This window comes from Ptiloglossa arizonensis, chromosome 9, assembly GCF_051014685.1.
Source record: "Ptiloglossa arizonensis isolate GNS036 chromosome 9, iyPtiAriz1_principal, whole genome shotgun sequence".
Lineage (NCBI taxonomy): Eukaryota > Metazoa > Arthropoda > Insecta > Hymenoptera > Colletidae > Ptiloglossa > Ptiloglossa arizonensis.
This window is the reverse complement of record NC_135056.1, coordinates 14,876,349-14,902,540: the sequence shown is the minus strand read 5'-3', so window position 1 is coordinate 14,902,540 and position 26,192 is coordinate 14,876,349. Positions and strand designations below refer to the sequence as shown.

The 26,192-nt window shown below is 47.5% G+C and overlaps 2 protein-coding genes across 4 annotated transcripts in view; one reads left to right on the top strand and one right to left on the bottom strand.

Moving 5' to 3' along the window:
- The window catches only part of Rhogap102a (Rho GTPase activating protein at 102A), a 42,749-nt gene extending 37,988 nt beyond the window's left edge, over window positions 1–4,761 (bottom strand). Inside the window, exon 1 of one of the 3 annotated variants that reach the window (XM_076319420.1) lies at window positions 476–4,761. In XM_076319420.1, coding sequence (XP_076175535.1) covers window positions 476–2,347 — 1,872 coding nt within the window. In that variant the 5' untranslated portion in view covers window positions 2,348–4,761. The remainder of the gene's footprint in view (window positions 1–475) is intronic. The other 2 variants (XM_076319419.1, XM_076319418.1) reach the window with 2 other exon arrangements.
- An 11,741-nt stretch (window positions 4,762–16,502) lies between these two features.
- Window positions 16,503–26,192, top strand: part of LOC143151657 (uncharacterized) — a 29,649-nt gene continuing 19,959 nt past the window's right edge. Inside the window, exons 1-7 of the mRNA XM_076321006.1 lie at window positions 16,503–16,715; window positions 16,812–16,885; window positions 17,172–17,281; window positions 17,326–17,398; window positions 17,471–17,598; window positions 17,932–18,101; window positions 18,676–18,854. Of these exons, the coding sequence (XP_076177121.1) occupies window positions 16,503–16,715; window positions 16,812–16,885; window positions 17,172–17,281; window positions 17,326–17,398; window positions 17,471–17,598; window positions 17,932–18,101; window positions 18,676–18,854 (947 nt within the window). The remainder of the gene's footprint in view (window positions 16,716–16,811; window positions 16,886–17,171; window positions 17,282–17,325; window positions 17,399–17,470; window positions 17,599–17,931; window positions 18,102–18,675; window positions 18,855–26,192) is intronic.

The following is a 26,192-nucleotide window of genomic DNA, read 5'->3' as shown; positions in this document are numbered from 1 at the left end:
CAGAAAGTATCATTTATACTCGAAAAAACTTTCTACGACTCTCTGAAACATATGTAAATACACCCTCCAATGGAAAGAGATACAAAAGATCATCCATATTTTAAAATGGAGAATTAACGAGACCCCTTGATACCTAACCTATACGAAAATGAATTGCAAACAGAACTCGAGTTTATCAACGTTCAAGACCACCCTCACGAATTATCAAAAATTTGCTCCCTTCGGTGTTTCGAGACCACTTTCCCTAATCACCCAAAAACCCAACTCTTTCCAGTATCTCTAGACCACCCTCTCGAATTGCCCAAAATCCTATCTCTCTTCGATGTCCCTGCACCGCCTATTCCAATATCCCTAGACAAACCCTCGAATTGCCAAAATCCTGTCCCTCTTCGATATCCCTGCACCACCTATTCCAATATCCCTAGACCACATCCACAAAAGCAAGCCACTCTCTTAATCGCAAACAGGGACTCACCTGGGGAGTCCAGACGGAGGGTTGATTGGTCGCCCTCGAGGTGCTCTTGCTCCTGGACCGCCATATCTTCTTGGCGACCAGTCGGCTGCCGTGATGCACCACGCTGCTCGAGGACTTGCTCTTCTGCATCGCTGTGCCACCTGCGGAATTTGTCGACGATGACGTGAGTGCCGGCGAACCGGGTGCCGAATGCGGTTTATCCTTGTGCGCGTTGGAACCGTGCAGGAGATGGGATAGGAAGGATTGATGGTGGTGATGTTTAGGAGTGAGCGGCTCCTCGGAGCCGAGGCCTGCGTCGATGCTGCTCCTCGAGCTCGCGTTACGACTCGGCGGCGAGGTGGTCGTGTCCGCGTCCGAAAGATTCTCGAACGGATTCTCCATCGAAGACATTTCTCTGTAATTGATCGCCCAGTTGTCGTCCGTTTGACAACCCTTGTTGTTCCCGTCGTCGTCGCTCGGTTTCGTCGTCTCCCCTTTGGCCTTTATGTTGCGCAGATTGCGATCGTAGTTGACTCGTTTGAACCTATCGACCTTGTCCGCGTCCATCGATTTCTTTCTGGCCATTCTGAGGTACCTCTTGATGGTGTCGCTCACCGACGGTGAAACGTCATCGTTGTCCACGCTGCTGCGTCTACGACCGCTGGACTTTTGCCCGGTGATCTCCTTGGACTCCTCCTTCTCCAGAACGATCGCGTCCAGTACGTCTCTGGGCACCGGATCGGTTTGTACCCCGTCGTCCACCGGTCCCCGATCGGTGCTTGGCTCCTGAACCGCGATCAACGGCGGCGGGGAGAGATGATCCCTTCTGTTCGAAAACCAATCGTCCTCCTTGGTCGGTGCTCTGCTTCGTTGATGCGTCCACCAACGACTAGACGGCGATGTGTACGCACCGGTGGCACGTGGACCCCTGAACCCCCTGGTGCATCTCAGATCGAAGTACAACTTCTCCAGTAACTTTCGATCGGTGAGTATATCCGTGATCACGTGCTCCCTGGTCCCCGATTTGCTGTAATAACGACCGATGGTCTCCATCAGGGATTTGTGCACGTAGTCGCCCTGATACGGTTGCATGGACTTGGGAACCTTCTGCGCGGCGTCGTTCGAGGCGGACCGTTGGATCGACAGTTCCTCGAGTTTCGCCTGAGCCACTATCAGGTCCAGGTGCTGTTGAAGCTTGTCGATCAGGCTCTGATAATCGAAGGGTTCCTTACCCTCGGTCGTCTGGACACCGTCCGTTTTACCGGTGGTTCTCGTCGTGCCAGCGACGTCGCTCTGCATGTTCAGGTACTTCTGCAGCATATCGGCCAACACTTTCGCCTCGGTGTCCTCCTGTTGGAACTTCCTGCGTTCACCGGGACTGGAGGGCGTGCTGCCCCCCTCGGTCGCCAGCAACCATTCCCGTTTCGCTTTGGCCAGATCGAACTTTCCAGCGGTGGTGGTCCTGAGCACGAAACTCCTGGGTGTCCCGGTTCTGACGTCGTCCGCCTCGTCGGCCGAGCTGGCTTTCGTGCGACAGCTACCACCCTTGATCGGTCGTCTTCGTCTCTGCGAACGAAAGCCCAACGTTCCCGGATAGGAGGCTTTCCTCCACAAGAGGAACCTGGGCTCCTTTTGGCACACCTCCTGGAAGTATTGCTCGATCTTCGGGATGTCCTCCGGCCGGTTGTGGGTACCGTCGGGGATCAAACGTCGGCCAGCGTCCGCCATGTAACGCCAGGTCTTCCTGGTGAGCAACCATCGTTCCTTGGACGGTTTGCTCGATCGTTTGGTCCTGCGATCCTTCGATGTTGGCGGTGTGCCCCGCGCGGACGCCCCCGCGTTCTCCATGCTGTCGCGACGCGAGCGTCTACGTGCCCCGGGACGCTCCGCCATCGTCGCGGGGTTCTTCTCTCTTCTCGCCACGCGAACCACTTTCGCGGTGTTTACTCTCAAACGGGGTGACGCGTTCGTTTTCCCCTCCCCTCTACCACCGGTGATCACCGATCGACCACGCGCACGGTCGTCCACTTGGAGAACACTATACCATCCCCGTACAAACGCGAACAGGTATCACCCGCGACGACGTCACCGCGCGACAGTTCCACGGACACATTCGAACGGTCGATCCAGTCGCCGAACGACCAACGACCACCGTGAACCGCGAAACGGTCACGACACTGCACTTCCACACTGACGGATCCGTCACAGCGGAGAGAACGCCGCGGAAACCGGCGACGACGTTTCGAACTTGTCCCACGTTCTTCCAGAACGATCAACCGCGCAGTTTATCCGCGTGCCTCGAAACTCGGGGTGGTTCATCCACCGTTTCGTGGAATTCCTCGCGGGATTCTTTCGCCTCGTTATCGAGACGGTTTCGAAATCCGCGCGTTGGTCTCTTACCGAGCGGGCGAGTAGGTGGAGGTTGCAAGGTCGTGGACGAAAAAGGACGAGGAGGATTATTTTTGGAATAAAAGGAAGTCGGTCGTCTTTGTATCTGTATTCTCTTTTTCTTTTTTCTTTCTCGTGGGAGTCTACGCGCAAGGTGGGGGGGTTGTAAGTGGGGATAAGAGCACGGTGCGCGCGGCCACTTGTTGTCGTCGTCCCCCCCCGTGGGACGATGTCTTGGTAAGCGCGAGGACGCGTGCAACCAACCCTCCGTGGCCAGAAAACCGATCCGACTCCTCGGTGTTCCCCGTATCGCGCTTATTTTTATTCCTCGCGCGCAGCGCGGGCGGACGAGCGGACGGACGCGTGAAACTTTACGTTCTTTTTACGCCGAGCGAACACCACCAGGCCCGTCGTTCCCAGCTTCGACAACGGCCGCTCCAGATTAATTTAGACTTCGCGGATCCCGTCGAAATATTCGCCCGAGTCCCGCCGCGACCAACTTTATCCTCTCGGTGCACGGCCGTGTCCACGAGATACGAAACGACGACGTGCGCTTTAACCACCCGACGCGATCCCGCGGGAGGATCGCTCTCCAGAACTCGCGTGAACGCGCGCGCGTTAGAGATGAAACGGAGAAGAACGCCACGACCCAAATTTAACTCCACAGAGAATATTCTATCCGGAGCACCGTACGACCGTTACCACCCCGATGATCGTCCACCACGTTCCATCGGCAAGGTCCACCCCCGGTTCAACGGGTGTTTCGAACGTCCCACGGGTCACGAGAATGGGTCCTCGCGCAGGTGAGACGTTGACGCGGATCGGCGAGGATGCGCCCGAAAGCCAGCGGACGTCGTCGTCGCGCGACGGAGGAGAGAATCGCGTTACGTTTCGGGGCCGCGAGCCGGCAAGGTGGAAGCTGCCTAAGGTACGCGACTACTGCTTCTCAAGGCGTCGCGACGCTCGTGGACGCTCCGTGTCTAAAAGCGTCTTTGCCCCTTCTCTCTCTCCTCCTGCGGCTCTCTTACGCGAAGAGAGGAAGAGCGCGCGAGAGACACAGAAACGAGAGAGAACGCGAGCGAGGAGGACCGCCCGAGAGTCACAGGAACGAGTGGGACCGAGCGGAAGAGAGCGAGAGAGAGCGCGAGAGAGAGAGGGGGGGGAGAGCGCGGGGGATACAAAGTGAGAAAGAAAGCGCGCTGAAGACGCGAAGCGAGAGAGAGAGAGCTCGCGAGAGACATGGAAATAAGAGAGAGAACGCCCTCGAGAGGCACAGAAATAAGAGAGAGAGTACGCGAAAGACACAAAAATCAGAGAGAGAGCGCGTGAGAGGCACAAAATGAGAGAGAGAACGCGCGAGAGGCACAAAATGAGAGAGAAACAAAAATAAGAGAGAGAGGACGCGAGAGACACAAGATGGAAGAGCGAGGGCGCGAAAGATAAAAAAATGAAAGAGAGCGCGAGAAACGCAAAAATGAAAGAGAGAGGTAGGTCCCTCGCGAGAGGGGCACGGAAACGAGAGAAAGAGACCGCGAAGCGGAAGAAGGACGCGCGAGGGAGCGAGATGCTCCGAGATAGGAGACGCGCGAGCGAGAAACGGAGACGCGAGAGAGACAAGATGGAGGCGTACGGAGACGAGGACGCAACGGTACCGAGGAAGAGGCGGAGGCCGCGAGTCTAGGATACCTGGGACCGCGGAGAAACCGCGAGACGACGGGTGTCGGACCACGGCGTTGTCACCGTTTGCCAAATACCGACGGCGCTTCTCTCTCGAGCCGCGTCCAAAACGTGCACCGCTCGCGTATTTCATAGTACGGATAGGTGGTCCCCGCCTTGACGATTTGTTTATAACGATAAAGCAGACGGTTGCGCGCATTCTTGCTTTCCGCGAATGTTTTTCGCCGCTCGACGCGACGCGACGTCGACGCCGCCGCCGTCGCCGCCACCGCCACCGCCACCGCGTGTTTTCGTAAGACACCGTCGTCCCACTTGGACGATCGTGTTTCAGGGATGGTGGAAACACGAACGACCACTAAGCGGGGCGACGGAACGCGCGCAAGAACGCACGCGAACAGAACACTTCGAGGACGTTGAAAAATATTTTTTTCCGTTTCTTTTTCTTTTGTGGGCAAATGTTGTGAGTCGAGAGAAGAGAGAAATTTTGAAGAATTGTCGATAGGTCGAGAAAGCGACTCCTCGATCGAACGACCTCGATAAGTGTAATTGTACGTCGGAAATAATTAAATCGTCCGAATCGCGATCACGCGGTTGTGCAATCGCGACGATGATCCCGCGAGGCGACGTGTCGCTGCGAGGAACTCGTGACAACCGGGGGCAGTGCGTGGGGCTGCAGTAGAGAGGCAGTAAACTCCCCTTAAATTGCAGGAGATTCGGTCGACGATATCGATTTTGTTTGCCAAACGCTATAAGAAATTCCTGGCGAACGTGCAATTTCTAAATTCGTCGGTTCAAGCAACTCTGTTTGCGAACTTTTGTCTCGGTGTATTGTATACAGGGTGGTCGGAAAAAATGGTCGAGAAACGTTCGGTGTACCCGTGCCGCGGACAATGTAGTCGAACGGTGTTCACGATGAGAGAAATTCAGGATTGCGTTCGTAAATCGAGTTTCTTTTATCGTGGAGGTGGCATCGATCGATAAGAACTTGTAACCGACTGTTCTCTACGGAATCATTTAGAGAACTTGATTCTTGCGCGAAGAATACAATCCAGCGACTTTTGCAACAAGAGACGTCTACAATTTCGCTCGTAAATAGTGATTCGATTATCGTAGAGGTGCCACGAATCGTTTACGCGACGAGAACTCCTGATCAATGAATGATTGATTTCTTTTTCTTCTATGATTCTGAATTTCGTCCAAATTGGTTCGGTAGAAACACCGCGCAGAAATCACGAGCACCGACGAGAAATTTCTGGTTTAGCGAACGAGCGATTTCCCCCCACCTTGCAAAGTTAATCATAAGCGCGTGGCCACGGCGGTACGGTACGATTGCGGGTTAAAAGAAAGCGATCCGAAAAGATTCGTAAAAATAGAAACGCGGAGGATAATAAGAGTGACGTAAGCGATCGTGATTTTCCCCATGGTTGCGATATTTCGCAACGAGTGTGTCAATGGAATGTTAATGCCGTCTGGATCAAAGAATCCCACGTTGCTACGACCTTCGATGAATGAATATTTCGCTCGTCTATTTTCGCGAATATTGTATCCCTGTGGATTCTTCTAACGCTCTTTCTCTTATCGTTAGCGAACGGAGTATCCGATAGACGAACGCGTTTCGCTACGATTTATCCCGCGAGTATCGATACTCGCGGTGCGGGGATAAGAAGAGTAGATCGAATTTTCAATCGAAAAGAAGAAACCGGGGGATAGTTACAATAAACATTGCCCCCGATTTAGAATTGTAAATGGAAAAATATTTTTCCACATTTCGACCGTTCTGCTGACTACGGCCTATGCAGAATATATACATATACATATACATATATATATATATAAAAAAAAAAAAAAGACAACACGGGGAGACGAGAAACAGAAACGCGAAACGAGAATCGTACGTCCACGTGCACGCGTCCGTGGGTACCAAAGTCCAACGAGAGAACAGTCTTCGTAAGTCCGAAAGGGAAGTCGGTTGAAACCAGCCCGATTACCTAACTCGGCTCGGTAAGAAAATGTGGGACATTTCTTTATAACGGGCCAGTGACGTAGGACGATAAAAATCGGCCATGGGGGGCTGGGTATGGTGGGGAGAAGGGTGGGTGGGCATTGCCTAATATTCCCAGGGCTGTACTCCACGTCCGGGGACTATTTCGAGAACTCATTCTCTAATGCAAGTCGGACCACACCTCGGCCCGCCTGTATGGCGTTCGTTCGTAAATCAGAGCCGGGCTGGCTCACCGCGAGACTCTTTATTTTTTCGAGCGGAAAATCGACGACTGATTTATCGACGAATGCGCCCGGAATTTCTACACTGCACGCGGTTTCGGCCAGAAAATATGAAACCCCGACCGTGGTGGGGGGAAGAGACGGGGGATCGCCTTCGCGAATTCGCCGACGAGTCGCGTTCCTCTTTGATACGATTCTCGTCTGAAACCGTGGTGGAACAAAAATCGACGAAACGCCCCGGAGAAATAACGAATTCGAGCGCAAAACGCAGAGGAGGACGATCGTTGCGTTATTTCGCGAACGTTTCGAACGAATCGAATATCGAACACCGAGAGATCGTGCAATTCGTTGAGGAGGAGTTCTTCAACTTTTGCCGAGAGCGAAAACTTAATTCGTAATAACGAAACTTAACGGAAATGTGTTCTGAATTTTTATTCGAAGTTTATTCAACCTTCGAGTAATTTACCGAGATTAAGTTTATCCAATTCTCGGTTCGATTGTGGAATTCAATTCGAGTCGGAAGAGAAAGTTTACGTTATCGAAAGATAACGAATTTTTGCGCCGATTCGCGATGAACGAGAGATTCTTTCTGTTTGGTAAGATTCTTTTACAATCGATCATAAATTACTATCTCTGTAACAGGGGTAATTCGGCCGGTCAGTTTATAAAGACATACCCACCGCTTACCAAATTAGATTATACGACAGCATGGTACTATGTTACGGGGATAATGAAAATATACAGGGAACGCTATTAAATTCTCAACTTATTAGCCGCGATTTAGCGAAAATCTATTATCGAGGAACGATGTGTGACGTCAATGTTGCCCGAAATAAAACTTCATCCCCTAATCCGTTTCATTCGCGATACTTCCTTCCGTTCTCTGTTTAATCGCACGGATACCGTTTCAATGGGAACGTGAATCGTGAAACGGACTTCGAGAAGTGAGAATATCTCGTTACGGGTGAAATAACAATGGGAAAATGTTCACTTTCCCTAAAGTGAAATGAAAAATAATATTTCGGTGGACGTTTATCGACGTTCGAAGAAATCGTGCAAGTAGATCTACATTGTGTAACTTTCGTACGGTACTTGTTGCTTCTGTGCGTTCATTCCAGGTGTTTCTCGAACTGTGAATCAAATTTTTTTCATTTCTTCATCGAGTTCGTCCCGTAAGAGTTTCGCGATAACTGGTAGCCTTACTTTATCGTCGTCTCTATTTCGAGATTTCTTAATTCGTGTTTCTGTTCCCGAATGTCTAGAAAATCCTCCCTAATCCTCCATAAAATCGTTCGAACGAAGCTCGAAACGATCTCTCCTAAATTATGGACGATAATGTATCCCCCATTCGTTGCGATTGAACATCACGTGTTTAACGGAGTTAAATCGTGGCTGAGCTAATAGCAACGTACAATCGTACCTCGCCTTTTTATCGAAGGTATACTTATTTCTACCTCTATGCGTTAATCTTTTTTCTTTCTTATTTCCTTCTTTCTTCGCTCGATACCTCGCTTCATTTTCGCGTACCAGATTCGTATTACTATTAATCTCGTCGCGGAAGTCTCCAATTGCAATTCTCCTCTCTCCACATTTAAGAAAAATAATATACAAGTACCTTATCTTTAAACACTCGATTCGAATTTCCAAGTTTGGATCCCGCTCACGAAAATACCATAGTCGAGAGGAAACTAACGCGAGCCGGTCCAGAAACGATTCGTTTCAGAAATGCAACGGCTAGAGGCGAGCCGCGCGGGACAAAATCTGGTAAAAGATGGAGCAAAGAGCAAATCGAAGGGACAACGTCTCTATATTTAGCATTCGCGTCTCTCGTCGAGGCGCCGAAGTGTCTTCTGGAAGAAACTTATCTGCACTCGTCCGCACAATTCGAAAGTTTCTTATCGTCGTTTCCACGTAGAGAACGTTCAACGAAGATTTCCAACTTCCTTCGAGCTGGCAAGATCGAGAACGAAGAGTCGATCAAATAATTTCAACAAGTCCTTGTCGAGCAATGGAACACGTTCACGCAGATCCTGATCGAGATTCTACTTCTTGCTCGTTAGAATCGAAATTCGAAACGCGAGATTCAACGAAAATCGACAATTAATAGTGAATTGTTCCACGTAGGTGTACCTACTCTGGCAATACTCTAAAATTATTCCATTCCTCCCACAAAACTGCTAATCGGGCGGTTACGCGCCGTGCTGGAAATCGGGCCCGTAAAAGCCACCGAAATTTAGCAAACAAGCGCTGTTAAGCAATGTTAAGTACACAAATATCGAGTTCCTTCGCGGGCTGCAGTTACTGTCCGTGCTGTAAAATTGTTCTAATTGCTCTACGAATTGCCAACCGCATCTTTATGCGCCGCATTCGAACGAAATCGGGCACGTAAAAGTCGTTGGAAATTAGCAACAAATGCGATCGTATAATCGTTAAGTACGCAAACACCGAATTTCTTCGCGAGAGAGTGGGTGTAGCCGTTAAACCGGCGCTATAAAATTATTCCGATTGTACGAATTTACGGAAACGCGCGCGATAAAACGCTCGGTGTTTCTCCTCGGTTACGCTCGATGGAGATCGATTCGTTAAGATTCACGCGCGAGATGTATAATCGAATGTTAGAGCCACGAAACGTTAAAAGCACTTCCCAGAAATTCGAGTACGCTCTCGAGAGGTAAAGCGCACTCCAACGTATTTTCCACGCGCGCGGTGAAAATATATCTGTCATTTCTATGCACCGTGCCAAACATGTACAATGCACGGTGCATACGATGCAAAAAATGAATTCTAAGCGACACGAGAACGATCGACTCGGTTCGTATCGTCTTTTGTAATTAAGTTTCGTATGTGTAAATTTTTGTCGAATGTATACAATGCACGTTGTATATATATATAGTGTAAAAAGAATTTTTTAACCACGTCTATATTCGTACCGTATAACTGTGAAAAGTCTTTTAAAAAGAATTTTGAACGATACGAAAATAATTGTTCAAAATGTTTTGATTCTTTTAAATTGTAATAAATCCAAAGTCGATTATTATAATTTGAATTCAATTGGTCAAGCATGGCCGAATATATTTTACCGATAAAATGATAATTTCAAGATAAATCCGAATTGAATATTTATCGAATATTTAAAAATAGCCGACGAATGCATAAAAAATAAGAGAAAATATGCGTAAATAGACACGACCCGTCGGCGCCAAACGCGAGATTGAATGTAAAATTTAATTAATTCGATATAAAGTTCGTTAGGGAAACTTCGTTCCCGCTTCGTTTTCACGGTCAGAGATCTCGAATAAAATTTCTGCGATCTCGTTTCGTGTTTTTACGGGGACCGACAACGGTTTACGTTTTACGTTTAACGTTTAACGTTTATGACATAACGTTATTCGAACGCATACACGAGAGCTGATAGACGTGTCATTATCGATCGCAAAAAAGAAAACGGAAGGGGCTTGACGGACGCGATAAAGGTACTATTAAACGGTAATTGTATCGAATGCTTAAACGGCCGAGTGTATGGAAAACAACGCGGATCAACCGCTTAAAAGCTTTTTTAACGGGCGAAAGAAACATTCAAGACGTGCCGTAAATGAATTCTCTTATCGTTAAATTCGTGCGAATTACGTTGATAAAATTTTATGGTCACCGAAATTATGCTCGCGCCGTTTAACGCGTAATCGATTTATCGACTACGCGAATAGCTTTTGTATTACATTCGTGGTAATGTTTGAGCAGTCTGTCGAGCAACAAGTATGTACATACTTACATCGACACTCATTTGCTACGTGTATGATTAAAATAACATAACGATGTCTACGGGCAAATTATTATACGTAATTTGTTTCCCACCGAAAGAATATATTCATTTTTCGAGCCACCGCGATTCCAATATATTTAATTTATAGCCGGTGAGCAAGATTTATTATATCATCGAACATTGTACCGAACACGATCGATTCTACGCGTGGAACTTTCCCTTGACTTCCTTCCCGACATTGAAAAGATTATTTCGCGTTCGAACAAACAGGTTTTCATCGTGTGCGAAGTAAATATTGCGCGCGCGCAAAAAAGAAAAAGAAAAAGAAAAAAAAACGAACAAATTTATCTTCGGTTTATATACGTCGTAATAGTAGTCAATCTTTGTAATACTATAGGGACGGATTTGCGTCGATAAAAACGTGCCGCGATGTCATCATTCGAGATTTACCATCGCCACGATCTAACATCCACCTTGAGAACATTTATAATAAGCTCGACGATTCCATTGTCACGTTTCAGGATACAATTTTACGAGATTGGTCGTAACTTCCCGTTAGCGAATATTCTCCAATTCCCAATTATAAAAATTCGTTAACGAAGAGTCTCAATTTTCCGTATGGTCGACGAAAGTACAGAAGAAATGCGAGTGAAGTTTCAAAACAGATTTGGAATCGACGATGGAACCGATACGCGCTGAGATACCCTCGATGTATTTACCATTGAAATTGATATTCTTACGACGAACGATCCCACGGAACGACTTCATCGATACTTATCGATTACATAAAGCTCGATATCTGTTTAATTGTGTTCACGACTCATCGGAAATGGAAGAAGATAATGTTCTCCAATCGTGATAAGTTATATAACGAGATATTGACGTACGTACGTAACAAGATACGAAATCAAAGGTGAATTCTAAGAAAAACAACCTTTCGTGTGTATCCGACGAGAAATTTTCAACGACGAACACGATCGATGTATCACTGTCGCTTTCGAGACACAAACGGCGGGAAATAGTGGAAAAGCGAGACTAGATTTGCGAAAATGTAAATACACGGTTATGGGACGTCAGAGTCGACACAGGGGGTTGAATTACGTTTCCACGTGGAACGAGGGTTTCGAAGCACGAGCACGTGCGCGTGAAAGTGGCCGAGTGGTTGATCGTGAGACCTCGTCATCGATCGATGACGATCCAACGGGACGAGTTGGCTGATGACCGATGTCGAACCAGCCGTCACGAGAGAGCGACGCGCAGTGTCATCGACTGATTGTCGCTATTTCGAGCGAACTCGCGGCCAAGCTTATTTAAAATCACTTGCACCGCCACGTGAGCTTAACCCGGCATAACAAACGGCGGAATGTCGCGCGATCGCAACCTCGTGACACGCAAATTAATTCTACAAGGTGCTAACAAGTATCGGGGAACTTTCGAGAGGATTTTCAGGGACGCGAATCGTATTCCACGTTGCGAACTCGTGGAATTTTTCGTTTCCTTCGACGAGGAAACGGGCGACCGATGCTTTCCTAGGGTTTCCAAAAATTTCGAAATCTACGATATTATAATCTATTCGACAACTCGTGAAAAAATCTAAACATCGTTGCGTTAAAATTCGACCCAAAATGATTAATTTATCGTTTATAGTCGATTCTAGCGTTTCGGTTTGAGTATTCGACGATTGTCTATTCTTCGAGATATCTCAACGAAGATGGAATCAAATTATTCGAAATAAAATATAAATTTTTGTTCGATGGATATTCGAATATCTATTCTTTGAGATATATCAATAAAGATGGAATCAAATTATTCGAAATAAAATATAAATTTTGGTTCGATGGATATTCGAGTAGATTATCGTCCATTGGATCCGTAATTTTAAGTAGACGAAACTATTTATTTCGAAGTGTTCTCTTCTTTCTCTAATTTGCGATATCTTAATTTTCGAAAGACGAGTAACGACACGAGTAAATTGACCAACGATAGATCACAGGTTTGACAATTTTTCGCAACGCGACAGGTGTACGACAGGTATCGTCGAGATCGCGAGGATCGATACGACCGATCGCAGAAGAAAGAATGTAACGCGCGGGGGGTTGCGGTTTCTCTAAACTCGATCGCTATAAAACACTTTAATCGGTTTCGTTTGAAGAATTCGATGCGGGTGGGGGCACGCCTCTAACGTCAAGCCACTGAAAAAAAGTGTATATACGCAAATCCCAACGTGATAATATTTACAATTCCGCGCGTAAAAAGTAAGCGACATGAATAAATATACACTTCGGGCAGGAGTTTGAATACCGTGCGCCTTGAATACCCAAAGATTCGAATACCCACGGAACCTTGGATACACGTCCCCAGGATCGTGTCCGCGAACGTGCGAGATGTCGCGACGCGAATTACGCAATCGATTTAACGAGGTGCTAAACCTCGAAAATTTGCTTTCTTTCTCTTGAGATTTGCTTCTCGAACTCGATGAACTCGAAAGCGTAAAAAATTCCCAGAGAAGTACCCGGTTCGATCGAATAGAAGAAAAAAAAAGCTACTCGACCCGAAACGCGAACTGCGTTTGTAGAAAAATAATAGAAACATATTCGCCGCGAAGTTTCGATCGTGTGATAGTTCTCGGTGGGTTCACGAGGGAAAATATACAAATTCGGGGATAGAAGAAGAAAATTGCACGATAACCTTGAACCGTGACACGCGTCTCGAGCTAGAGAGAACCGATACTTCGATGTAGCGATCTTTCTTTCTTTCGGTTCCAGAGATACGTACGAGCTTGTCTCGCAAATTTTACCTACGCGATCGCTAGCTGTGTTTCCCTTCCACCCTGTTTTTTCTCCAGAATTTATATTCCTCCCATAGAGACGTCGAAACGTACAAGGACGAGTGAAATTTATTCTCACAGGAGCCAAGTTTCCATCTTAGGATCGAAACATGGGACACGTTCGTCGCGCGATCGGATCGTTCGCTGGAAAACGAGGAAAATCGATACAACGGTATCGCTATTTTCGCTACTGGAGCAAACCGAAGAAGCGACGCGACGAAAGCGCGCGAGCGCGAGTGCTCGCGCAAGAGAGAGAAAGAATTACGGAAGGACACGAGTAGCGTAACAGCGCCAGAATAATCGTCCCAGTGGCGTCTTTTAATCCGAACCGCCATACGAATCTATTTTTCGCCGGACAATCGCGCCAGAAATACCGGATTGGCCCCCCTTCGTGTTAATTCTGTTCTGGTGCTCACATGATCGCCACCGCTTGGTCTGCGCCGCGTACACATCGCGCGAATCCCGGCATTCTACCGTCTCTTTCACAACAGACGGACAAATCGGTCGAGCGCGATCGATCTCGATCAAGGGGAACCGAAAGCGGTCGTTTCTACGGATAGAGGGACGGAAGTGTTGTCTTTTAAAAAAAATTAATAAATAAATAGATAAATGAACGCTTCGCGGACTTTCGAATCGCCGAGATTTGGGCGCGATTCAATATTTCGCGAAACGAAGACCCGCGAAGCATGAGAGACGAAACCTCGAACGTCGTAAAATCGCAGTCGCTGATTCGAGTCGAAGTCGCACAACACCCGCGACGCGGTCTATAGATCATTGGGAATCTAGACGGGCGAAAATCGGCGTCCAAAATAACCGAGACTCGAAAATAAAATAATTAAATTAATGCTTTGCATCCGAGGGATCGTATATCGAATGTCTGGATGAGAGCACGGTCTAAAAATAAACGCCGCTTAGATTAATGGCAATACAATTAGACGGGACTGTAAAAGCAACGCGCGAAATTCAATCGTACGGTGGGATCGTTCGCGCGGACACCGTGACTCGCTCGCGATACCGATAAACATCGGTAGATTGCGTTATCGAACACCCATTAAGGCAATTTCCGTGAAACTTTCACTAATTATCGCGATCGATCTCGCGCGACGCTTTTCCGCGTTAAAAGTACGCGGACGCGGTCTCGTGTTTCGATCGTAACGTTATCGGCCGAGATTTCGATGCTCTGCGTTAAACGAAATTTTTGCAATGTGTAAAAGCGTGACCATCGCAAAGAGATATATAAACAATACGAATAATATTGCAAGCTTCGTTCGCGCGTAACGTTATCGACAAAGACTTCGATAACGCGTTAGATAAAAATTCATAAAAATTCTACAATAATAAAAATGTGTCGATCCAAAGTGAAGAATACAAAAGACACTACGAATCGTTCGAGCTCGCGTGTGATGCAAGTGAATTAATAACAATAAAGCCTTTCGAAGATTACAATGTATCTCAACCGTTATCTATTATTTATATTATCCAACGATCCACCCTTTTGATCTAGGCTCGGTCAATATTTGAAGCATCGCGGACGATCCGCGCGAGGTTTATTTACGCTCCGACGTATTTGTTTCTTTTCGTGAGTAGGGACCGCGATTAATGTTAAAGGTCCTCGGTATCGAGCGACGGAACCGTAACGGTTTCCCTCTGTCCGCGCTCTCGAGCTTTCGTATTCTCGAAATGTGTCCGTGCAACGTGTAACGAAACGATCGACGATCGGCGAGGCGCGCTCGGTCCTCGCCGGTCGTATTATAAAATGCGCGAATTATTTTTAGAGCCGCGCAAAAATATCGCAAGGTCGCCGCACGCGCCGGTACTTTTGCCCGCTTCGTCGCGTGCGCCGCTGGCTCGCTATACGAAAAGCTCGCCGCGGAGCTTTCTCGTCGAGGTGCCGCGGAGGTCGCCACCGTACGGCCACCTAGCCACCTTCGCGAAAGCTCCGTAAGGTGGCGGCCACGCTTGCAAGCTAAAGGAAATAACTATCTTTCCCGATATCGGTACTCGGGTAGCGACAACTTGACGATCGTTGATTCGATTAACGAACGACGATAAGTACGAGAACACGCGACGGGCCGTGTGTCAACGATAAAAATAATATTTCGTTGTACACAGACCCTCGTAAACATTGGAAATTAGACTCGAGAACGTCAACGTAGGTGTGTCCGCTCGAATTAGACGAACTGTGTAAACAATAGAGAGGGACGCGTGGACAAGTACAAAGGTTTCGGGCGTTCGATGATTCTTAACGTTGAAACGAGAAGAAACTTCGGTCCTCGATAATAGGTAGACGCCTCGATCGAAAGTAGATTTCTCAATTGCATCGATCGCGGTGTATTTTTCACACGAAGAGCTCCCCGCAAAGTTTATCGACGGTGGTCCGCCCGAGGAAAACAATCACCGTTGTCGGGCCAGCGTTCTTCGCGAATAAACAATATATTAACGAGTGGAGGGACCTAGAAACTAAATCGGAAGATACTAGAATTTCTTAGAATCGCGAACGACAGCGGCAAACAGCCAGTAGTGTAACAAGGGTTGGGGTGCCATCGAAACAATTGAAATATTCACGCGAGTTGCCAAACAACGGAAAACTCACCGGGACTGACAGACGTATTGCGGTGTATACTGTATTATATATCTTAAAAGCTAGAGATTCTCAACGTGTATCGAGTATAAATATATGCAAATGAAATTTTAACGAACTCGAAACAATGAAACTGAGATCTATTTATTTTTGACGAATTTGTGGGTTTCTCGATCGAAGAAATTGCATTCAAATGGTGCAAATTGCATTCATGCGTTCACTGAATGCGTTTACTCGCTTGTATTTCTTTTTTCTTTTTATTTGCAACCAGCACGGGACACCAACTTTTCCACGGGGTTAAATTTAAAAATTGATCACAGGTGGGGGGTACCGAAGGAATAACTCATCCCAGGTGCCAAACACTTTGGGTACGCTCCTGCGCATAGCGTCATTAATTTTGTGTTATGTCACGCGGTAACGTCAGTATTGTGTCATACGCGAATTTAGTCGATGTAAACATTTCTAATTATACTGACAGTTGTATTACGATAAAACTCGTACGTATTTTCTAGCAACGATATGAAAATACAGACGTCTATTAAAATTTCACACTGTATAACCCTTCCGCGTGGAATTCTTCCCGTTTTACCATATGTTACAACAAGCGTGTCAAAACTCATTTTGGCACGTGGGCCAATTTGCACTTTACTATCGTGTCGTGGGCCGCAGGTGTACAATTATTTTACAACGGATAAAAATATTTCAAAGGCCATTTTTCAGTCGTATCAACACCAATCGCTACTACGTCGTACAATATTGGAAAGAGAACAATAATTTCGACGAGGAACAAACAAAGGGATTTCACGTACGCGCGTGAAGAGGCGTAGGTAGTTCGAACAAAAGTTTGCTTCTTAAATAATATTATTTCCTTGTTTCGAGCATCCTTGGCATCGTTTTTCAGACACCGAAAGGTCAAAATTTGGTACGGAACCGGGAGGCGATGTTATTTTTAAAATCGAAGAAAGGTGTTGATCGGTTAATTTCCATTTTCCGAGTCCATTATTCCTGTTCGTTGGCGAAATAAATCGATCGCGGGAATATTTACTCCCGAACGTACATAGCACGCGAGTGACGAAGCTCCTCGTAACAAAAGATAAAAGAACGAGGAGTGACGAATACGTCGCAATACGTTTCGACGTGTTGCAGATAGCATGCAAATGACAAAGCTTCTTCTCGCAATAAAGAATAAAAAGAATGAACCGTGACGAATACTTCTCGACGCATCGTGTTAAAATTACTCATTTGCTCGTTAAAAACCTAGAGATTTTCCTAACTCCCTTACACAATTTCTTGAGAATATTTCCAAAAATTGTCCAATCTTCGAATATCTAAAAAAATCCAACGCTACAAGAATATTCCCCACAAATGAATGTGCATAGATTTTCTTTAAACTTCGACCAGATTTTGAAATACAGATACAAAACTTAAATACAAAGAACAATTAAAATCCAATCGTATCTTCGCACACAATCGTGTCAAAATACACACGTGGGTACTTAAATTGGAAACAGATCATTTCCAAATTTCGATTCTTCTTTCACTCTGAACACTTTCGGACAGACTTCTCATACTCTGCTACACTCTCGACAGATTCGAGAAAGAATCGTGCCCCAATTGTCGCGCGTCGAGCAACCCCGTTAAAAGTTTCGATCGATCGATGAAAATCCAACGATTCGGAGTCACGAGCGGTTCGACACGCCCGTTCGCACGATCGGGACCCGCCGGACCAAGAACGACCCTTTCCACTTGCGGAGCGCGCTAGCCGGACCGCCTCCCCCGCCGCAATTATCGAATTCGCGACAATTATCGCGCACCGACGAGTCTCGTCGGTTGTAAATTCGCGGAAAACTCGAAGCACGAGGGCGTTCGTTTCGTACGAAGAGGAGAGAGGTTGGGGAGAGGGTAGGGGGTGGTGAACACACGCGTTCCGCGAAATGTCTCGCGGCCAACATACCGGGCGGACGGTGGCCATCGTTTCGCCGGAAACGGACGGATGAATTTCGGATGAAAATTCGTTCCAGGAACGACGAGACTCGGCACACGGCAGACAGAGAGTCCGTCGAAAATAGCCGAAACGGTGGCTATTTCCAACATCGAACCGCGGCGAGATTCACCGAGACGGATGATTAACACAGTGGGACGGTGGGGCGGGGTGATAGACGAAAAGAGTAGGGGGCAACGAGCAAGAACGGTTAATTAAGCCTCAAGGTTCTGTCCCATTAAACGTATGGTGTCTCTCCGACGTTCGAGCGTCGCGAGTTCTCGAGCGGTCTCGGTTCGCCCAGTTTAATAATCGTCGCGCTCGGGCCACGACACGCGCAACAGCGGCGACGGCGGCGGCGGCGGTAGCGGCGGCGGTAGCGGCGGCGGCGGCGGCGGCGACGGCGGCGTCTAGTCGTGGAAGCCGTTGCAAAGACACGTTCGTGTCACGACACGTGCGCGTGGTCCCCTTCTTCGGTTGGCCAGGCTCTAACCAAGAGTACGAGCCGAGGAGAGAGAGACAGATCCTAGGCCGCTCCCGAAGGCCTTTGGCCTTTCGTTGGGCACACAGAGCGCCGTTTTGCCTACACGTGTCTAGCCCCCGCTCGAACGTACGAGAAGCAGACACGCAAAACCAATAATCCCCTGCACGTTCTCCCGTCTCTCTATCCTCGAGCTCTCTCTCTCTTTCTTTTTCTCTTTCTCTTTCTCTCTGTCTCTCTCTCTCGCTACCTGCACTCGCGTTTACGCGCAACGAGCGTACACCGACGATTCGAAACGGATAGCACTTATTTATGGATTATGCTGTGGTCCAGCAGTATGCCAGCCGGCCAGGACCGTGTACCGACGGAATCGAGGATCCCTGCCAAATACTACGCGCCCTCGTGCCCGTGTATATCGATCGTTTCGATCGTCGCGCGTTCTCGGGAGGATCGCGTGAAATCTTCGATGGATTTATCACACGGTGAGGGGAGTGGAGGGACGATCGTCGCGAGCAGTTCTCATTGACACCGATACGACGTGCCAATGATCGCTACCGAACACAATGGGTGGAGCGTGTTCGAGGCGTAATTTTCTGTTGTGAAACAGAAGTTTCGGTCGCTAATGCAGGCCCGTGTTGACACGTAGCAAACGTACCGGGTGTCTCGGTAGGTTGGGCTACAATTTCAGAAACCATCATCGCGAGGGGAGAAGCTACCAGAGGGGAGGACGATCGCGAAACGATTTTCTTCGACACCGATGACACTCGTCGAAGATCCCGAATGTAATCGGTGGAGCGTAAATTTCTTCTGTCGCGAGACTGAAATTTTTATTTCGAATACGAAGCGTGTTCGAGATTCCGAGTAATCGTGGTTGCGAGTAGCATCGGTTTCGGAGTTGCGAAACCTTTCAACTAGGAGCTTGTTACAGTGTAAAAGAGTTTATCGCGTGTCTACTTATAACTTATCGAGCAAGTCGTTAAGGTCAGCAAAGTGAACATAACGCACACTGGTGCTACGTAGTTGTAAATTACCAACGTCGCTCAGGATACGGTAAGAGAAGAACTACTTTGTCAGTTTGGTGTTGTAGCAGCAGTTCGTGCGGGCGTATAGAATTATTCCTCGTTTTACGTTCACGTTTTTCGACGAATTGCTCGTAACACACCGACGAAGACAAAACCAACGATACGCGGACTCGCTCTTTGTTCGGAGCATTTTTCTCTCGTTTCGGGTACACGCTCCAACTTTTCGAGACACCTGGTACACGAATGTCGAAATAGAGTAATATTTTCGTTGCAGAATGTTTTACTCGGGATCGAGAACAATCGAGGTACCAGTTGGAAGATTTCAGAGAATATTTCGCGTAGCAGGTGAAACAGATTCTAAAGATCGAGAGGCACAATAATAAGAAAATACGTAATACGGCCGCGGAACGTTCGTCTTATTTATAGAAATATTTGCATAATTTCATATTCACAATGCGAGGAAGAAAAAAAAAGAACCGCGCAACGTTCCGACGACGAACGTAAGCGTCGCTTACGGCCATAAAATCTAGACAACCGTTCATTATCATATACTGAAGGCGAAGTGTCGTCCGAATGGTTAATTCAGAAGGATATCGCGGATTCGATAATTGACCGGCAGAATTAAAAGTACTGGGTGCGAACGGGCGTGTATATTCAAATGAAAGTCAATCGTTACGCGCAGTTTACAGGAAAAACAGGTTTGTCGACTTTACAATGGAATACCAGTCCGTTGTGAAAATAAAATACCGTTAGAAACGTTACGATGCGTTTGGTCTCGCGAAACGCCTCTACGATCGAAAAGAATATTTCCATTATGAATCGTAGAGATCGCGATCGTTATCAACGCCCGAGACTCGCGGCCAGTCCGCGTTTCTAATTATTTCGTACCCCGTTATTATTCTCTCGGTTAGAGGCCTGAAACGTCCAGATGAATAAAAAGATTTTCTTCGCTTTCCCGAAGTTACTCTCTACCGGCGATAAATTATACCGGGTTTTAGAAAGTTACCAATCGGAGCAAAAAAAGAATTTCTTCTTCGTACGAAAGAATACTTCACGGGTTTACTTTCGCTCTTCTAATCGTACCTTGATCCGTTCCCGTTCGAGACTCGCGATTTTCCCTAGGTCGAGAGCTGAACAAGCATACGATTCGTACGACGGGAGAAAGAAAAGGGACGTTTCCAAGCCGCTGTGCACGATCGGTGCGCGACGACGCGCGATCAACGGAGATCGAAATCGGTTGCAAATAGTCGCACGATACGTTAACGATGAAGATTCGCGGAAACTAGTTATTCGCGGTACTACTCGCTCGGGACTAGTATTATTTGACGGTGACGTAGGCGAGCAACTGTCAAGCAGAAATTTTCCTTGACGTATCGCACTAGCTGCTCGCCCGTGCAAACGCGTGGATTTCGTGCAAGCGTACGTACCGCCCGCGCGTACAAACGAACACACACCGGGCGTGTACACGTATAAGCGTAGCCGACTCACGGCAGCTGGCAGTAATCCATGAAAACGATCCCCGTGGGTCTATGCACGAAATCGATGTACTGTCTAGTAACCGAAAATAAAGGCCTTTTCGCACGGTCCGCGTTTCCCAACGAAACAGTTGCAAACGCCACCAGCTCGAAATCGGCTGCAAACAATTCAAATCTAATTCGAGAACCGTGTTTCCATCGACCGATCGTATTTCGGCTCGACGCGAAAAGAATTTCGCGCGTTTTAACGGATCCCCGTTTTATCGATTCATCGATCCACGGTGATCGTTCTCAACCGGTCGAAGATCACTATCTCGAGTGAGAAGTAATCCCTCGCTTCCGAAATCCATTTTATCGGAGAGTTCTAGACGCGAGTAGGATCCTCGAGTACCGAGGAGGTACTCGAGTACAGAAGTGCTTATGTAAGACGCGACAAGCGAACCCGTATAGTTGCACGGAACCGCAATATTTACTACGAACTTTGAGGAGGAAATCTTCCTCGCGAGTTATTACTCCTTTACATTCAAAATGTTTCGTAATACCACGCGAGACCGTCGGAGTAAATCTCGCAGACGGTTACAACTATTCCAATCTAATTCCAGAACCGTTTCCCTGGAACGAATTCTAATTGTACAAGAGCTAGAAGTTGTAACCGTCGGAGGTGGAGAGGAGAATTCTTTTTTAATATTCCGAGAGTAGTTTACACGATACCAGGAACCACTGTTTGCGCAGAAGGATGGAGGATTTGAATTTTTGTTCAATTATCGACCGAATTAAATTTCGTGTTTTTGGATAATTTCCCCGACACATCGAGTAACGTTTAGAAGCAAAGATTTTCCACGGACTAAGATACACGATCGAAATAAATCTCCGAGATCGGATTTTCCAAACAGTATCGGGAAAAGAATCGATAAACGTTTAAAAATACACCGTATGCCGTTTTAAACATTTCGTTTCTTCGTTTCGGCGCACAAGTGAATTTTTATACATCTTATTCTGTCCTTCGCGATGAAAAATACGAGAAAAATTCCTTCGGGTGATTATCTTCAATTTATTCCATTCTATTCGAGAGTATAAAATTCGATTTCGAGAAATGCATATATAGTCTACTTCGCTATACGAAAAGTAGAACCCGTGTAAATTCTCGCGAAGCTCGTTCCAGTCGCGCGAGTCTTCCTGCGAATTTAATTTGTTTCTCGGGAACACAAGTTGCATTCGCAAATTACCTACGAACGCGATCGATTTCGATCGATTCTACTGGCAATTGCCAAGCGCGAGAGTACCAAGGCGAGGGGTGTGTATTCGTTGCCCGTGAAATTAACCGAAAGGCATATTTGAGGAAGAGGGGCCACTAAAAATAACAGGCGCTTCGTTTCGTTCTCTCCGCGCGGTCACGCTATCGATAAACACGAGTTACGAGCGGATCGATTTTCTCATTAGTGGCCACGGTGCGCATCCTTGCGAAAAAAAAAGAAAAAAAAAGGGGAAGATCGCGTGGCGCCGGTAGAAAAATCGTCGAAACTCGATAGAACAGGCGCGCGGATACGATTTCTCGACCCGTCGATGAATTATCGAACGCGTCAGTCTTCCTGACGTACTCAAGACGGCCCCGGGAAAATCCCTGACGGAACGGTTTTAAATATACACGTGCAACCCCACCCCGATCACTGTCCGACTGTCGATCACGTTTCATCAACGGTTACAGAAACGTCCGTAAAATAGCCTGGTGGGATCCCTGCTCGCGGAGATTGCTCGGGAGTGGTTGAAAAGTTTCACACCCGTTGTCTTTTTCACGCACTCGTCGGCCTTCGTATTTATAGACCCTTCCGGACGATACGCAGACGACATCGATTTCGCGGGACGAGGTGGAAGCCGATCGCGAGTCCCTCGCGCGATGAAAATTTTGTAATCCGATCTGGATGAATTTTCGAACCGCTCGAGTTTCGAGATACACTCGAAACGTTGCTGAAGGAGCTTTAGACGATTGTTTTCGATATACTCTCCCAGCTTGTAACGACAAGTACCGATCGATGAGCGCAATAAACGATTTCACTGGACAAGGTGGAAGGCAATCGCGAGATCTCGCGATGAAAATTTTGTAATTCGATCTGGATGAATTTTCGAAGCGCTGAAGTTTCGAGATACACTCGAAACGTTGGTGAAAGAGGTTTAAACGATTGTTTACGATATACTCTCTCATCTTGTAACTATAAGTACCGATCGATGAGCGCAATAAACGATTTCACTAGACAAGGTGGAAGGCAATCGCGAGATCTCGCGATGAAAATTTTGTAATTCGATCTGGATGAATTTTCGAAGCGTTGAAGTTTCGAGATACACTCGAAACGTTGGTGAAGGAGGTTTACGCGATTGTTTCCGATATACTCTCCGAACGATAAACACCGCTCGATGACCCGTACCTTCGATCTCGAGATGGATACCGGCGCGTTCTATTTCCAGCGTTAACGCAGAAAATTAGCTTTTATCGAGGCTCGCCGCGTTGGAAACACGTTTGATTTACGGCGTGCAAGAAAGTTTTACAGGAAGGACGATTTACCACTGTCAAAATGTCCCGGGAACTTGAGAAATTGAGAGTAAAATAGAGAGAGGAGTGGGGAGGAGGAGGTAAGAGGCAACATATGTCGACGGTCGTGCTCTTTGTATATTCTACGCGTTTCGCGCGATTTCGGGGCGGGATCTGGGTTTCGAGAGAAAGGAGACGACCGAGGATCCAGCTGGAGAGATCCGTTAACACGGTTCCAAAACATCGGCCAACGACCGACGAGTTAACGATCGCCGGAGTATTCACCGCGAAGGGGGCAGGAGGAAACTGTGAAAGTCAATTTCGAGGGAGCGATGATAAAAGTACAAACGGAAACACGCGACCGGATTAACGCGATACTCGAATTTTTTTCGCGTCGTTCGTGTGCTTCGATTTTCGTAGAACACGCGCGTAAACCCCGCTAAATACCGCAAATCGGATTATTACATTTTCAGAAATAAATCCGCAACGCCGCGTACACGGTGCCACGGCGTGTGCAAGACGATCGGCTTTATTTCACTTCAGCGTGCGCCACGGTGACCGAAGTTTTCAGCGCGGAACTACATTCAAGTTGGCAGATTTACGACGCTCGCGGAAATTATACCGAGATTCTACAAACCTCCGTAACGTGTTATCGAATACACAGACGGAATCGACGATAATCCGCGCGGAAACTTTACGTTTTAATTTTTCGAAACTTCTACTCGACGTTCAACCGGGAGAACGTAAAATTTATTATTTTCACAGTTTCTCCTTTCCCTTCGAGTTGAACGAATTGAAAATGAAACGAAAGAAATGGAAAGTGTCCGCTTACCGATAATATGGTGGTACTTCTCGACGAACTGAGCGGTGCTTTGAATTCCCATGAGTGCCGCGTCGATGTTGGTATACCAGGGTGCTGAATATCGTGACTCCGACTCGACGCAATCGAGAACACCTGACATCTGTCTCGATCGTCACATAACTCCCGATTCGGGTGTTTTATCGTCTTTTGTCTTCTCTCTTCTGTTTTTATTTTTCTTTTTTCTTCGTATATATCTTTATTTATCTCTCTCTACCGTTCTCAATGTGCGTACGTATTCTTCGAACACTGATCACTTTTTCGCCGACGCGGGGAAAGTCGAGTCTGACTCGCGAGGATCGGCGACCCGGCGTCTGACCATGCACCGGCTTCAACCACTTTCTCCACTACATCCGCTTCGGGATTCACACTCAAAAAGATTCACCTCGAGCACTTTCGATCCCGCGGTTCGTTACGGGCGCACTTGTTAATTTCTAATCGGGGCCGAGTGCATCGATATACCTCACTGTCAGGCACAATTGCTTTCACGTGCGAAACGAGGCCTCTCACCCGGCTATCGTTCACCACCGTTTCCTGTAATTCAAATATTTGTGGTCAGCCCGACGCAACTGGATACTCGCTGTGCGTGCAACTCGCGCAACTTTCTTTCCCCGGGAACGTTTAATCCGCTCCGCGGAACAAACCGTACGTACAAACGAGCTCGTTTCCCGTCGACGGGGTTAAACAACGCGATCGGCCAACGAAAATCCACGTAAAACGTGGCGGTGAGGAAGGGGGAGGGTAAGGGGAGGGAACGCGTGGCTCGCGATACGTCTCTGTACCGCGATCGACGGAAACGATCGTCGACCGATATAGGAAATTCGCGAACGGAACGCCCGCACGAATTGGGAACACGGAGCGGATTTGTAACAATACACATCGGGGAACGCACGCTGCGACGTTCCAAGAATAATCGATCTTATAAATACGACCGTTTCTCCGGCCCGTGACTTATGCTCTTATTAACGCAAAAACACGCGGGAATCTCCCGCCAGCCGTGGCGGAGTTAATGCAAGCGACGACGAAACAAAGAAGACGACGAGGGAGATGTTTCAACGGAAACACGCTTGCGCGTTTAATGAAGTGCCACGAGAAACATTGCCCCCTTTGATCGCCCATTTGCACCGGCCGTGCCTTTGTGTACAAACTCTGCCCCGCTCTAATATCGCTGCATTTAATGTAACAACGCACTGCCGCGTTCACCTCCCCACCCCACCCCGTGTCGCGTCTCGTCTTTCGGAAATTAACCGTCCCGCGTCGGTGTTTACGAAACATCTCGTAACGCGCCGAGCGACCGCTTCGATACTTTGGGACAATCGTCGAATCGTCGGTAAACAACTTGGAAAGTGTTCTCGGTTCGAGGGAACGAACGAAACTCGGACGAGACAATGGGAATCTTTTTCAGGACGATCGAGACGAGTGTTCGTCGAGAATCGATTCGTAACTTCTTCGATATTCGTGATTGTGACTCGGATCGATTTAGATTCTCCCTCGAGTTACGATCTGCCCGATGGAAAGTGGACGATCGACGCGCGCGAGTGCAACGAAATGCAACCGACGAGAGTGCATCGGAGAAAAACGCACGCGCCGCTAGATGGAAGACGAGGAGTAGAAAGATCGAAGAAAGATCGTTTCGATACCGGTTAGGAAACCGACGTTCTTCGCAAACCTTTGCGAAACTCACGAATCCAATTGAAATTGATTTATTGTTCTTATCTCGAGTCGTAATATCCGCAGCGAAGTGGAAGTCGCGCGCGTCGCGATGCGAAGGACGACGATTGATTATTTGAATATCGATCCAGGAACCAACGATAGCGTTTCTCGCCAACTTTGTAACCACCTTGAAATCCACGAGTACGATCGCGATCGATACGTTCTTTTCTTCGAGTCCGAATTTCTGTAACGGGTAAGCGGTTCGCGGTCGACGCGCGAACGCAACG